The sequence below is a fragment of the Zonotrichia albicollis genome, chromosome 8, assembly GCF_047830755.1.
Source record: "Zonotrichia albicollis isolate bZonAlb1 chromosome 8, bZonAlb1.hap1, whole genome shotgun sequence".
NCBI lineage: Eukaryota > Metazoa > Chordata > Aves > Passeriformes > Passerellidae > Zonotrichia > Zonotrichia albicollis.
In genome coordinates this window covers 24,887,292-24,902,445 of record NC_133826.1, presented here as the reverse complement: position 1 = coordinate 24,902,445, position 15,154 = coordinate 24,887,292, and the positions used below count along the sequence as shown (strand labels likewise).

Sequence of the window (15,154 nt, the reverse complement as noted above, 5' to 3'; positions counted from 1 at the left end):
CATTTCTAGGTATGGGGAAACTCTGTGTGGTTGGTGTCACATTGTATGTCAGAAGAGGGGTTTTCCTGCATTATTATTCTCCTTCTACATTATTTTTAATAATGTTTAAGGAACTTCCCTGCTTTATAAGGAATCCAAGATTAAAGGTAGCAAAGACTTATCCCGTGCACTGTCAGTCTTGTGAGCTGCCCCTCACCATCGAGCTGCTCCACATATCTTCACAAAAAACTGAAAATAGCCCACAAATTATCAAAATAAAACTGTCTGAAAACAGCAGGTGACAAATATAGTTTTATTTTTTATCATCTGGTAACACTGTGATAATATAAACTGTATAAAGCATGATAAAACTCTTCCATGAAACAGAGTAGGTACATATTATAAAATAAAAAACACAAATATTACATTACCAAAAGGAAAGATGACATTTTAAAGAAAATATTACAATAATATAATGGTACCAGTTCCTTTCTGTATTCCAGAATTTATGGCAAATGTTTAAATTATGCAGCAATAAGATAAATTACTTTTATTTTCTCTGTTGATTTTAAACATGCACTAACTCAAACAGAAATAAAACCTATTGATCAATACAGGAAATGTTATTTAACCACAGAACTTTGCATGTAGACTTGGACCAACCTAGACTAGTGGGAGATGTCCCTGCCCATGGCAGAGAGTGGAATGAGATCTACTTTAAGGTCCCTTCCACCCCCAACCATTCCACAATTCTTTGGTATAGTGGCTGTTAAAGAAATGCATTGTAATTATTCCCCTTCCCAGGGATTTTCTGACTTTAGCAATTCAAGATTTCAGAGGTGCAGCTGCATTTTCTGTGCATTTACAGTTACAGCAATACTGGTTGAGATGGTACTAAAATAATCTCTGTCTACGCAGTCTTTCATTAATCAAAGTACTAAGAATATATTTTTAAAATAGCTCTTAAGGCTTCACTTTCTTACCTGGGCACGTTCTACCAATCCCCAGTAAACATTGCCACTGTCCCTTTGCAGAAATGTGTTATTTTAATCATGCTCAAATGCAAAATCACTGTCAATTTATGAAAAAACATTCAGGTCAGAAATACACAAACTGACAATAATTTAACATATGGCTGCCAGTAGCTCAGGAGTTAAAGCAATGTAATTTTGAGGATCAAATAAGAAAAAGAAAGTATCAGAGGTTTCGTTTTTTGTTGAGTGGTACAGACATTCTCATATAGCAGTAAAGTGGATTTCAATTTTTTTTTTAATTCCATCTTACCCTTCAAGCTACGCCCAGTTTACACCAATTAAAAATCAGTTACCTCCCCAGAAGAAACCAGTGTTTCCAATTCTATAAGAAAACACAAAGACACTGAACCCAATGATCCACAGTTTTAAAAACAAGGATCTCAGCCCACTGAAATGTTTTCAGCTCTCAAAAAAGCAGTACAAAATGCATTCACAAGAAGACGTTCTCAGGAGTGTCGCACAGCCCTGTGAGGTGCAGGGATGCTCCACTCAAGTCCTTCTGCCTGCAGTTCCAAAGGCAGGAGCAGCTTCTGGGCAGGGCAGGGCCGGGCACAGCCTCTACGTGTGGTTGTTGTTGTTGAGGTTGCTCTTGTTGAAGAACCTCCTGGCCTCCACGCTGCTGAGGGACACGGAGCAGCGCGAGGGGTTCTGCTTCCTGTACTCGATGCTCTCCACCATCGCCTCCTTGATCACCTGCAGCCAGCAGCAAAGCTCAATTTGAACACTTTTGAAATGGACAGGAACAGCCCTTTCTCCCATTAACAGCTGCTGCTCCCACTTTTAGCTCCCCTCCATCACTGAGCAGAGGGATCGATGAGTTTTAGCACAAATAATATTTCTTGAGTGTATAAAATACTGGTTTTAATGTGGTTAGTAAGAATATGAGGGATACCACTAACACCAAAGAAGTCACACAAAAACACACAGTATTTTAAAAAGCCACAGTGAAACTCAGAAAGGTAAATCCAAACATTGAGAAAATCCATATTTCAAGGATGTAGAGAGTAATTATTATGTTGAGAAAGATTAAAACTTCACTTTTAAATCCTTTGAGCTGATGTAACAAGTTTTCTTCACTGTATTGATTAAAATCCCTGTATCTTTATCTGGGATGATCATTACACTTGTCAGTCCACAGATGTTGGGATCATGATGTCATGTCTCAACAACTATCAATTACAAATAATTATTACTGAGTTAGCCGAGAAAGAAATTTCCTTCAGAGGAAACTTCCAGTGTCCTTTTTGTCCAATTAGACAAAAAAAACCCTGAGTGTAAAGTCCTGCACATCATGTTTACATCTTTAACACTGCCCTTTGCTCAGTTATCCTGAATGGACTGGGATGGTAAAATGGCAAAACCAAGGCATGAACCAAATGAGAAAATCAGGCAAACACTGAGGCAATGCCCTGCACCTTCAGTAGGGCAGATTTAGGGCTTTCCTCATATCACCCACTTCCCCCTGTAACAATCCAGCCCCTTTAACCCCCCATACTCACATCCATGTTATTGAGGGTGTTGAACTCCATGAGGTCGTGGAGCCTCTTGAAAGCCTCGTTGGGATACTGGAAGTTGAAGGTAGAGAAAGGTGTGTCTGGATCATCAAAAATATCAAAATCTGCAAAATCCTTCTCTTCTTGTGTTTCTCTGGGAACACCTGCACAGGACAAATACAAAAATTCCATCCAAATGTTAGGGCTGAGGATTTATTACCTTATTTTTAATGGCTCCTTTGAATTAATTCCCTAAGGACTGCAGACAAAGCTGCTCTGAGTTGTTTCAGAGGTAAAACATTCCTAGTACATAACCACCGAGTGATTCCAGAGGAACAGGTGGATTCAGCATCAGGAATTGTGAGCTCACCTGGAGCTTTGTACTTCCTGAAGTCGATGTTGGCCAGCACAAAGTGGATGATGGTTGGACAGTCCTTCTCTGAGGAGGTGTCCTTGGGTTTGAAAACATAGCACTCCTTCATGCCTTCCCTGTCAAACACATTGGGGTCTATCTTGGGAAAAGGAAGCTTGTTCATTTTGGCCCATTTTTCAGCCAGCAGGATCTCCTGGAAAGAGGAAAATGTTTAAATTATGCAGCATTGACTCTTTCTTTTCCTGGAAAGAGGAGAAAGACTAAGGTGGCAGAAAAGCTTCCACTGCAAAGTCAGGAGGTTTGCAGAGACAGGGATCGTGTGGGGTGGTTAATGTAATCCATAAATTATTAGATCTCCAACACAGGAAGGACAGAGGAGGCCCCAGGATGGTCAGAGGGATGGAGCAGCTCTGCTGGAAGAAAAGACAAGGACAGCTGGGACTGTACAGCCTGGAGAGGAGAAGCTTTGGGGACACCTCACTGTGGCCTTCCAGTGCCTGAAGGAGCTGATAGGAACCATGGAGAGAGACAATTTCCAAGGGATGGAGTGACAGGACACAGGGAATGGCATCCCACTGGCAGAGAGTAGGTTTAGCTGGGATATTGGGAAGGAATTGTTCCCTGTGAGGGTGGTGAGGCCCTGGCACAGGGTGCCCAGAGCAGCTGTGGCTGCCCCTGGATTCCTGCGAGCATTCAAGGCCAAGCTGGATGGGGCTTGGAGCAAATCTGGGCTAGTGGAAGGTGTGGGGTGGGATGAGGTTAATGTCCCTTCCAGCCCAAACCACTCTGTGGTTTTCAGGATTAATCAAGTGGATCTCAGCAGGACCAAGTGAGCACCTCACTCACTCTGCCCTGGCTCAGCCACCTGCCACATGACTCACAGGAAGGAACGTGGTCTGCCCCAGAAACCTGGGGGTGAATTTACAGAGCTGACAGTGAGGGAAAAGACATCCATAATTTTACTTTGCAAAGCAGCACCAGTGCTGTGGCAACCACTGAGAGCTCCTAAACACTTGTTGTACACATTGCCACACATTGTTGCACTCAGAATTAACTCCCACACTCAGGGGCCTCTCAAAGCACACCGTGTGAAGAGCTCTGGAGAACAGGCTTCTTTTTCCTCATGACAACCCAGTAAACAAGATAATTTGTAAATAATGACTCAAAAGCATGTAATGAGGGTGTGTGAGAGGGAGGAGAGGGAAGGTTAAACATCTTTAATCTTGGTTTTCAATGAAATAGAACCCTTTTTTGGACGGCTGTTTTGATACGCAAGAGATTAAGAGATAGTGGGTGTAAAATGGTAAACCAAGGCTCGAGTCATTGAGTAAAATATTAGAGTGCTACCATAGATACAGGCCCACTTTTGAAGTGGCATTTGCTCTTTGCAATGCACCAATGGGACAGAACTGGTTCCTGTTCTTGTCCTCTGCCTCAGGAATACACCTGTGTCTGCCTCAGCACACACCCACTTGTGATCCAGAAACAATTCCCTTCAAGAGAGGTTCTGGAAAACCTGAGGCACCATCTAGTTTTCCCACCATTTTTTATCATGTTAAGGGATTTTTTGCATTTTGAAAATTATGGTTTAGAGAAAAACCTTCAGAATACCACTTGAGTGCTCATTAATCTCTCCATGTTCCCCAAAACAACCCAGAAGATTGCAGCTGACAATGACAGAATGCTAAGGATAGCAGGGGTGACCATTTACAGCCTTTTGCATGGGCTCCACCTGTGGAATGTTAAAAAAGGAAGGAAAAAGATGTTTCAGAGGCAAGGGCAGTGCTGTGTCAGCAAATTTAGCTGCTGGGGCAAACATTCTTGACAAACAAAGGAGATACATTCTTATGCAAACAGAATATTAAAGGAAAAAACAGACTCTGGGGTTCAGTCATTTAAGGAAAAACAAAGGAACTCAAACACTAGGAAGTCTTCTCAGTGCTCTATTCTCCCCAGTAGCCCCAAGAGACCTGGAGATTACAGGAATTTCTCCTTTTTATTCTCCTTTAATTTTGCTTTGCAGTTGGCAGCACTGATCTCAAGCTCATTTTCCTACTGCTGTTGCTTTCTAATGTTGTTTTGGGAGTTTTGTCACTCCATAGCAGCTGAAGGAAAAGAATTCTCCGTTTGTTGTAACTAAAATTTGTCTGTAAAGCAACAAGGAATGCCAGCTGTTTTTCAAACAGGAGTGTTTGAGTTCTCTTAAAAGTGAGTTCCCTTAAAAATTATTTTAAAAATCCATTTGGGTTTGAAACAAAATATGCCTCTTTTCCGAGGATGGTAGAATCATTAGAGTTGGAAAAGATCTCCAAGATCACACAGACCAACCAAATCCCACCACACCCACTAAACCACAGCACAAACTAAGAACCTCACAGCAGTCTCTGAAGAGCTGCTTGTTCTGTAGCAGCTACCAAAAATGATCCATGTAAAGGCTTTGGGACCAGCTGGAGCTGTGTGGATGTGCAGGTGGTACAGACTGACAGCTGTGCTTTCCACACCTGCTGCAGAAAACAGCCATGGCACTTACTCTCTGTTTTCTTGTTGCCGTTTTGCTCTGGTCTGGATGAATTTAACATGGATGAATTTAAGATGGATTTTAAACCAGGATTATCCTGGTGAGATGTAAATGAACAGTTAGCCCTGATTCCAAAAGGTTATTTATTTAGCAATCCTGAGATGAGACATTTCTGCAAGATGCTGACACGAAACCATCCATTTACATCACAGCACACAAAGGAGAGCAGCTGGGTGGAGGGAGAGTATGGTAGGGAAAATGACTTAATTGTTTAATTCTGACAGAAAATAAAACTCTGCAATCAGTGCCAAAGCAAAACTTGCATAAAAACAACCAAGCTCCTGCTTCAAGGCAAGTTCATGATCCCTCTTTGTGCCAGTTGCCTCACAGAAGGCATGTAAACAGGAACTGAGGTACAGGGCAATATTCTGCCTTGACGTGGAAAGAAATATTCCAAAGCTGCAGATACAACAGCACCAAGGCCTTTCTGGGACCATGTGGAATAGAACTGAGTCACCTCAAACCCCTGAATGCAGGAAAGGAAGGGCCTGTGTCACTTACTTTGAAAGGAGGGCTGGAATCACTTGGCCTGGCTGAGAAATCAAAGGAGATGATGAGATCCACGCCTCTCTGGGGCCTTAGGATGAGCGGGTAGGGCAGGTTAAAGGTCAGCCCACTGTCCACAATGTGGATCTTCTTGCTCTTCACATCCAGGGGCTCATAGATCCTCTCAAACTCGTCAGGATCTGCATGGAACATGGAAAATCCAAACCAAGAAGGGACATCTGAGTTAATAACTGAGGTTCTGATGAGGTCTCCCCAGATTCTGGGGACAGCATGGAGTTTGAACTGCACAGTGTATCCCAGGTAAACACACCATGAATTCAAGTGTAACTAAAACTCTTGAAAACTGGAGAATGAGGTGAAAAGCCAGAACTGGAAGGGCCCTCAGGAAGTTCATTAGGTAGACCCAGAGGGGGTGAAGCAAAGGGGATAAACACCCAGGTTTGATCCCAGCCCTCCCACCTTCACTCCATCATCCCAAACAATCCATACACAAAGGAAAAGGTGTGTGGGATGTCAAGAGACATATGGGGGTGTCAGAGGATGGTCCCAGACTCTGTTCAGTGGTGCCAGTGACAGGATGAGGAGCAATGGCCATAAACTGAAACACAACAAGCTCCACCTCAACACAAGGAAGTACTTCTTTCTTTGGAGAGTGCAGAGCCCTGGAACAGCTGCCTGGCCCAAACCTATTCTCCCAGGTTCCCTCCCAACCCCACATCCTTCGCAGCTCTCCCAAATTTACCCAAAAATCCTCAATGTGGCTCTGCCCTCCTGTGACACTTGTCTGTGCCTGCTTCTGCTCATTAAATTGGGACTATCAGGTCTTGTTTTCCAACCTGCACCAGACCTGATGACCTCACTCTCACCACTCCAGCAGGAACAAAGAGACCCATATCCATAATTCAGGCACTGGACAGAATTCCCTGTCAGCCGTTTCCTGCTGGTGCTGTCCCAGTGTGGTATCCACCACTCTTTTCTCTAAGCCCAACCTGATGATGTTTCCCTCTAACCCCAACATTGCCTCAGGTACAGCTCAGAAAAACCCAATCCATTTTCCCTGAGTGTCTTCACAGTTGTCCAGGTCTCTGGACACTACTAAACTATCCCTGCTGTACTTAAAAACTTTTCCCCTGACAGTCTTTTCTTGTTCCGGACCTTACAAATATTTCCAGTGCATGGTTTTGCTTTTTAACAAAAAATCTATTTCTCATATCTGTAGAGGGCAGTGTAATGTAAGGAATGCTGGATAGAAAAATGTAAAAATATAATTATTTCTGCTATAATTGAATGTCCTGGTACCTACTTATTGACAATGATAGTAATCTGGGAAATAAAAGGGTATTTTTGAAGCAAAGAAAATCTATAAAAAATAATTCTTACTCTTACTCTATTTCAGAAGCAGTATGTTGTGAGGACCAAACAAAATCTTAAAACAGATTATTTCCTTTTTTATTTCTGCTGTTGTTTAGAAGAGGATCCTTTCCTAAATAATAAGGCACCATTCCCCACTATTTGCCTTGATTTCTAAAGGAGAGAACACTTTCAAATCATTGCCTATTGCTAAAGGGCTAAGTGTGTTTATAAATTTATTTTAGGACTTACTTTAGATATATTTCATAATCATGAATGAGCATAAATGAATGAAAATGTATCAGTATTTATCAAATTCATCACAACTTAAAAAACAGGAAAAAACCCACACTGACTACAGTTCCCTTTATCACACGTAGACCAATTTGTTTTTCCTCTTCTTGTTTAAACAAGTCAAACACAAATTAACCCTTGTTCTCACTAGAACTTCTAAGAAATTGCAAAAATATTTTTGTTCATGTTTCATCTTTTCTTATGTTACAAAAATTGAATTTGAAAGATCCTTTAATCAAGAACAGCATTAGCTATAACAGTGTTTGTGATGGGAGTTTTATTACTGCCACACAAACTTCCTCCCAACACTAAAGAATAAGATGGATCCTATTGCTTACAGCCCTCATGACCCTTTTTGATAAATCAAATTTATCAAAATAATCTTACTATATTTGAAAGGAGAAAATGTCTTCATGCTGTCAATAAATTTATAACAGCCATATAAATGTGTCGGATCTCAGGATCTCAGTCCTGAGGTGCCGGGCCACCGAGACCACCCTTGGGGGGCTTGGGAGTCCTGGAATGTTGCCAGAAGTGTCTGGTGGCAGGACTTTGACCCTACACAGGAGACGACAAGGATGAGGGCTTCACCGGGGTGAATGGTGAAGGGATAAGTTAATTAGAGGGTGAGACACAGGGTTTAGGATTTATGTACAGGGGGGTTTAGAGAAGTAAAATGGAGGAATTGGGGTGTGTCCTGTCCTTCTTCTTCTTCTTCTTCTTCTCCTCCATCTTCTTTCGTGATGGTGGCACTTTTGGATTGGTTATTACTGAAAGTGCACCGAGTAATAAGAATAAATGGTATTGGGGAAAAATGATAAATATTGTACACGTAACAATGGGTATAAAGATAGGTGACTGTCCGGAGGGCAGCACAGTGTGCTCATGGCAGACTGCTGAGCAGATCTCTGTCGGGCTGAAAGAACATCTTTTAGATAAACAATTAATAAACATAAAAACCGAAAGAAGAACTGAAGCCTCTTCTCGTCCTTCGATACGCGGGCTGTCCCAAGGCCACTCCGGGCCTTTCCAGGCCCTTCAAACAGCCGAAAACCCGACATAAATGAGTTTTGGTAATCACAGTCTTCATAGAATCCCAGAGTCTGGGACATGAATTTTCAGCCTTTTAGGAAAGATGCATTCCTATTACCAGCACCTTCCAGTCCCTCAAACAGCAAAGTGAGAGAAAATGGGAGGATGTGGCACTTGGGGACAGAGTTTAGTGGCAGTGCTGGGTTAATGGTTGGACTTGATGATCTTAAAGGCTTTTTCCAGCTTTAACAACTCTGTGGGTCTGTGTTTAGCAGCCCAGCTCCATGTTTAGCCAGCTAAGTCCTGTCAGCTTCCCAGCAATGGGATTCACAGACAGATATTTGTTAGGAATAAAGAGGGCACATCCTAGAGACCAAATTTGCCACAGATGGCAGCTCCAGTGGGAGGAGGGCAGATCAGAAGGGCACTTGCTACTGACGTCCATCCACTACAACTGTTTCCATAAATACTGAATTAAGGAAGCAGGGATTAGGGGTTATTTTTCCCCATTGTTATGCACTTGGCATTTTCTCAAATTGTTCGGGTGTGTTGTAACATCAAGAAAAGAAACAGAACAACTCAGAGTTCACAATGAAATCACTCCTGATGAAATAAGAAAATGTTTAGCATGATTTCCACAAATAGAATCTGTGGAAAAACAAAGCCAAAGGTTTTACTTCCAGACCAAGCAGCTGGGATCTCTGCTGCAGGCACTGCACACCCTAAATTCAGTAATGACTGTAAGACTGCCCAAGGTCAGCCACAGTTCATCCTCTGCAGAGGGTTTGGGACAGCTGGAGATGGAAACTATTATTGATATCCTTTTTGATTCACTTATTTCTCCTTTGGAGTGTATGGCAATAAAGGAGAGTAAGTCTTAAAGCAATACAGACTTCCCTCTGCACTCAAGCTGACAGGTAAACTGCCAGTGCTAGGAATAAATGTGCACAGTTTAAATGCATCCAGTGCCACAGTAATGTAAGGATTTAAATTTTACACCACAGTCTCCTTTCCCTCTGCACCTCTGGGCTCCTCAGCTCTTCCATATATTAGAAAAATTCACAGCATTACAATGTGGATATGCTCATCACACTACTGAACAATTACATTTTATATTAACTACTGACATTTCAAGGGGTTTTTAACTATTTCTGACTACAATATTGCAACCACTCACAGCTGTCAGATCTGAGTTGTAACTGCAGGTTTATGAATGTGGGCTTTGGCTAACAGCAAAAAACTGCAGTCATGTCAAACTTTTCCCATTTTAACCCACAGAAGTTTCAGGCACTCCAAAGTAATTGTGTCAGAGGTGCAGAGTTCTGTCAAACCATTTCCATCTAAATCAAATCCCAGGAAGCTGACAGTTGATTCTGAAGACTATCCACGTGTCTTAATTATGCAAAATTCTCATCAACTGTCATTTTTTCCAACCATAAATTTCCTACCCACTTTCCTGCCTCTTTTCCAAGTACTATAAATATTAAGACTACCCAGTTGTAAACACTACTGAGATGACAGAAATATTTAGAAACTGGAGTCCAGATGGAAATTACTCTTCAAGCCCTGCAAGGGATTTGTTACATTAACAAATACACATTAGAGCACGGCTGCTGCTTAAGCTTTTAAATGACATCAGGTATTTACTGTTGCTTAACGAGCAGTTGGGACAATCTCCTTCCTCTGCATAGGAAATGAGGGCTGAGGAGAATGGTGCTGTCACCAGGGACAGTTGGTTGGGCTGTGCTGGGAGGAACAGCCTGGAGGGACACCCCCTTCAGAGAGGTGTAGTGGTTATTTGCTTGATGGATCACAGAAACATGGGTTGGAAAGGACCTTGAAGATCACTCAGGGAAACCCCCTACCATGGGCAGGGACACCTTCCACTATCCCAGGTTGCTCCAAGCCCTCTCCAGCCTGGGCTTGGACACTTCCAGTGCCAGAAGAACACTGAGAAATTTGCCTTTCACTGAGCAGATTGCAGTGAACACTAAAGCAAAGGCTCCAAAATCCTAACCAAGCACAATAATTCTTCACAGCTACTGTTCCACACACTACATCCCTCACGGAGTGAGGGAAAACTATGAACTTCTTTTGCAAATTCCTACTTTTCTGAAATTCTTATTCTCTATCAGCATTCTTGTTTAAGCCAATATGAAACATGGATGCACCTGCACATCAGGGACCCTGGAATGGGAGAGTTTGTCAGGGTCACACTGGGAAGAACACGATGGCAGCAAAGTAAGAATCTATCAGTGCCAGGGCAGGGTCAGGCTGAAGCTCAGGGAAAGGCTCTTCCCCAGAGGGTGCTGGGCACTGCCCAGGCTCCCCAGGGAATGGGCACAGCCCCAAGGCTGCCAGAGCTCCAGGAAGGTTTGGACAATGCTCCCAGGGATGCACAGGGTGGGATTGTTGGGGTGTCTGGGCAGGGACAGGGGTCAAATTCCATGATCCTGGTGGGTCCCTTCCAAAATTCACTGACTTTGTGATCCTACAAGTGAAGAAGTGTGTTACCTCCAGGGGTTTTTCAAAACACAAAGCAGATGAGCTACAAAGGTTTTGCAACAGGGAAGCCCTGCCGAAGAACAAGGAAAGGTTTCATTTCCACCAGCAGGCTTAGCATCAACAAGAGCCAAGGAACAACCTGGATACCCTTTGGAGAAGGCCAAGACAGTGAGAAAGCAGATGCAACAAAGGGCACCATGCACAAAAGCAGTTTGATTCTTTTCTGCCAAACCAAGAGCCACTGTCCCTCCCTGCCCTGTCCCACACGCTGTGCCGAGGGACAGGGCAGGGAGCAGATAGAAGTCACCATATGGTGCCCTTTGAGCTTCCCAGTCCCCTCACAAGCTCCATTGCTGGACAATGCCCACGGAGCTGTTGTGGCCCTCCTGGTGTGACATTACCACACTGGGAACGCGCCGCCTCTGCCTTCATGAATAACCATAGTTAGTGTTCTGGGAACTGACCTGCCACTGCTGCCGGCTCCTCCTCCTCCAGGGACTCCTGGGTGAGCAGCTCTGCCAGAGGGGACAGGGGGTAGCAGCTGTTGAGGTTGAGCCCCAGCATGAAGTTGTGCACCTTGCCGGCGCGGCCCTCGCGCGTGTTGAACAGGGCGCTGTCCCCCACCAGGGCCATCAGCATGCGCTGCACCCAGCTCTCCTGGCTGCTCTCCTGCAGCCTCCCCTGGCTCTCCTGCTTGGCCTCGGCGCCCTCCGTGCCTGCACACAAAAATGGAAACACCCAGCAGTGTAACCCCACCATTGCAGTGGCTATAAAACAAAGGAGCTACGAAAATACAAAAGTTCTTTCAATGAGCTGGGGGCTGGATGATGGAGCTTTGAAACAATGATTTCAGAGAAGCGCAGAGAATTCATCCTTTCAACTTCACAGCCCAGTGAAACCTTTCATCTACACTCCAACAGTGTGGATGTGTCCATCAGGAAAATAACTGGGAAGGGAACATTAGATGACCAGAGCATGGCTTTCTCTGTAAGCTCAGGGATAGACCTGAGCTGATAAGATCCATACTTGATGTAGACATAAATTCATCTGGATGTGCATTGACAGCCTTCTCCATCTCTCCTGCCTGTTAGAAATCCAGCTTTGCTCAGGAAAGCAGAGTTAATCAGCATAAAGGATAATGCTGTAGCATGGGAATTCTAAAATACCTGAAATTATCATTATAGTAAACTGTAGACTACAATTAATATCTGGCTTTAATTAACTAAAGAATACAATGAAAGATCCAGACTTAAATGTCTACAGTTGAAGCTCTCACAGTAAAAATGAGCTGGACAGGCACCACCCTCCATTCATTTACCTTCCAATACTTGAGTTTTTGAGGGTGTTTTGGATAAGAAAATAATTCAGGCTCAAGCTTGATACATTAAATTGAGCTTTTAAACTTTTAAAGCCTCTTTAAGCCAGGGTTTAAAGGAGCCGAGTTTTACATAAGTAGAGATAAAACAAGCATCAGAGAAGTCCAACATCTGTCCAATAACATTCTATGGAAGTGAGAAGGATTTCCAAGTGTTTACAATCCCAGATTTGTTGGTCGTTCACTATGGCTACAAACTAGGAGAGAAATGTGTTTGGTTCTGGCTGTAGTGTTTAAACAGGAAACCCACAAATAAACACAAAACCTGGTACCACCTATGGTTTTACACATAGCGGGAGCTGAAGAAGCAATCACTGAGCTGAGCTAATGACACAATTCCCTGTCTCCCCTGTCTTCCCTGCCTCTTTCTTCTGTAGATCCTGAAATCACAAACAGCTGCATTCTCAACTTTGCTCCACTTGCTAGAAATAAAACTCCATTTTTGCAGGTGAAAATCACCCCAAAAATATAATCAAATACTGAAAGCTGACTAAGGCACCAGAAATCTCCAGGTGCTTTAGGTTCTTAGAGGTAATTGTCAACAGAATCTTTTCTTCCCACTGCCCAACATTCCTTTTGTGGCTGTGCCTCTTCTGGGCACCTGGATTTGGGCACTGTTACAAACACTGTGCCATGCATGAGGAATTTCCTGTATCAGATGTCATTTGTAAAGGTGCTAGAAGACACTTGTGAATGATGGAAACGCACATTAAACCATTCCCAGGTAAATATTTGATCACTAAACCCTTGAAAACAATGAACAGTGTTGGTTTAGGGGGCTGGCAGCAATTCCAAGGTGCCTCTGAGCTCAGCAGTCTGCTGGAAACAGACTTCTGAGGAACTCTGGCCCAGCAAACCCCATATTTTGGGATGTATGTGGAATTCCAGACAGCTGAGAGAATCAGGAGACATGAAGAGAAGCCCAGTACCTCCTGGGGTCTCCTGTTCTCTATTTTCTGAGCCACACAAAAGCTGATGGAAAAAGGAAACAATGAAATGAAATCTGAGCATATCCTTACCTTTTGGATGCTGTGACTCATCTTCACTGTCTGAGCTGTCATTGCTCACAAGGTGCTTTAGCCTAATATTTTCTGTTGAAAGAAATATAAATTCCTTTAAACTGCTGGGGTTTAACTGGCAGAACAGTTAAGAATTTCAAAACAATCTGAGTCATAAAATTCTCAGTCTTTGTAACAGAAAATACATCTGAAGAAGACTGGGTCTGCTGTGGACATTAGAATGTGAGCAGCAGGTATTGGATTCAGCCTGCAATTTTTAGCCTGGAAAAGAAGATGCAACCCTAAAGCAGTACCTCCCACTCCCGTCTGCATACCTGACACACTTTATTCACCTTCATTAAAATGTAGATGTTTCGCTTCTGTCCTCTCAGTAGCTCCAACTGAACTAGGAAAATGTTACTGTGGTGCCCAGGTGGCACTGGGACATCTCCAGCTCTGCTCCAGACTGTGGTTCAAGTCACATAAATATTTTCACACCTGATCTCACTTCAAAGAGTATTTTTTAAATGATATGTGAAATGAGTCACAGATGATAAATAACATTCTGTGTCTCACTATCTTTCAAAACCAAACTTTTCCATGATCACAGTTGTTGACAGGGATCCTCCATGAGGAGGTGTTAACCCTCAGGAGCTGTATCAGAAATTGGAACCTGGATTTACCTGGTCTCATTCTCATCCACAAAGAAGAGATTAGCAAGTAGCTGAATTCCATCCATTAGGAGGCAGACAGAGGTTATTATTTAAAAACTATCTCAATCTACATTTGCTCTTCTTGCTCTTCAGAAAGCTCTGGCTGTCTAGGACAATTTATTTATTGGTCAGATCTTCCCCTGTAATGCTGTTTTTTAAACAGGAAGCAAAAGTATGAAAAGCCTTTTATCATTAACTACATTCTCAGACAAAACTCAATGAATTCCATCCAAACCAAGCCACAATTCTTTCTTTACAGTCACCTTGTCATTTCTCTACCAGGAGTGAAACCAAAACCACTCAATTTGCAAGCAAAGGACCAGATAACCAACAGGCTGTGGTTAGAATGGAGAAATTTAACAACCCAGAGGTGAGAAAATTCAGGTGCATTTTGCTAAACCCTTCAATAGCCCAGTGTCAAAAGACTACACGAGTAACTATTAAATACTTGTCAGCTTCTGCTCTCAAAAATCACATAACAACATGAAGAGAAGATTCTATTAACTACCAGAAAAGAGCTGGATAGATTCATGTGACTTTCAGCAGCTCTGAGTGACCAGAAACAAAAATGAAAGAAAGGAAACAACATTCCCAATGCTCTTTCCCTGCCTCAGCAGCATCCAGCAGTGCCAGCAATTAAAGGTAATTAATTCCACATTCTTAAATGACTACAGGCAGTGCCATCCTTCCACAGAGGGAGAATCTTGCTAGTAATTGCTCTGCATAGTGGAATTATTTACTAATAGTACCTAATTCTTCTTCCATGGTGGGCCCTTTATTCTGAGAATTGGAGACACCAAGGACTCTGTTAAATAATATTGAAAATGCACTGCCCCAGACACCTGAAAGAGAAAAAAATAAACACTGAATGGTGATGGGCAGAAGGAAAATAAACTCCACATATTTTAATAAGCACTATTGAA

General features: G+C 42.9%; 1 protein-coding gene across 4 annotated transcripts in view; it reads right to left on the bottom strand.

Moving 5' to 3' along the window:
- Positions 1-278: 278 nt before the first annotated feature.
- Positions 279-15,154, bottom strand: part of PLA2G4A (phospholipase A2 group IVA) — a 69,080-nt gene continuing 54,204 nt past the window's right edge. For all 4 annotated transcript variants that reach the window (XM_005487027.4, XM_074546300.1, XM_074546301.1 and 1 more), the window contains 7 exons: positions 14,981-15,073; positions 13,540-13,611; positions 11,610-11,861; positions 5,959-6,143; positions 2,877-3,072; positions 2,513-2,670; positions 279-1,706 (listed from right to left, as the gene is read on the bottom strand). In XM_005487027.4, the coding sequence (XP_005487084.2) occupies positions 1,572-1,706; positions 2,513-2,670; positions 2,877-3,072; positions 5,959-6,143; positions 11,610-11,861; positions 13,540-13,611; positions 14,981-15,073 (1,091 nt within the window). In that variant the 3' untranslated portion in view covers positions 279-1,571. The remainder of the gene's footprint in view (positions 1,707-2,512; positions 2,671-2,876; positions 3,073-5,958; positions 6,144-11,609; positions 11,862-13,539; positions 13,612-14,980; positions 15,074-15,154) is intronic.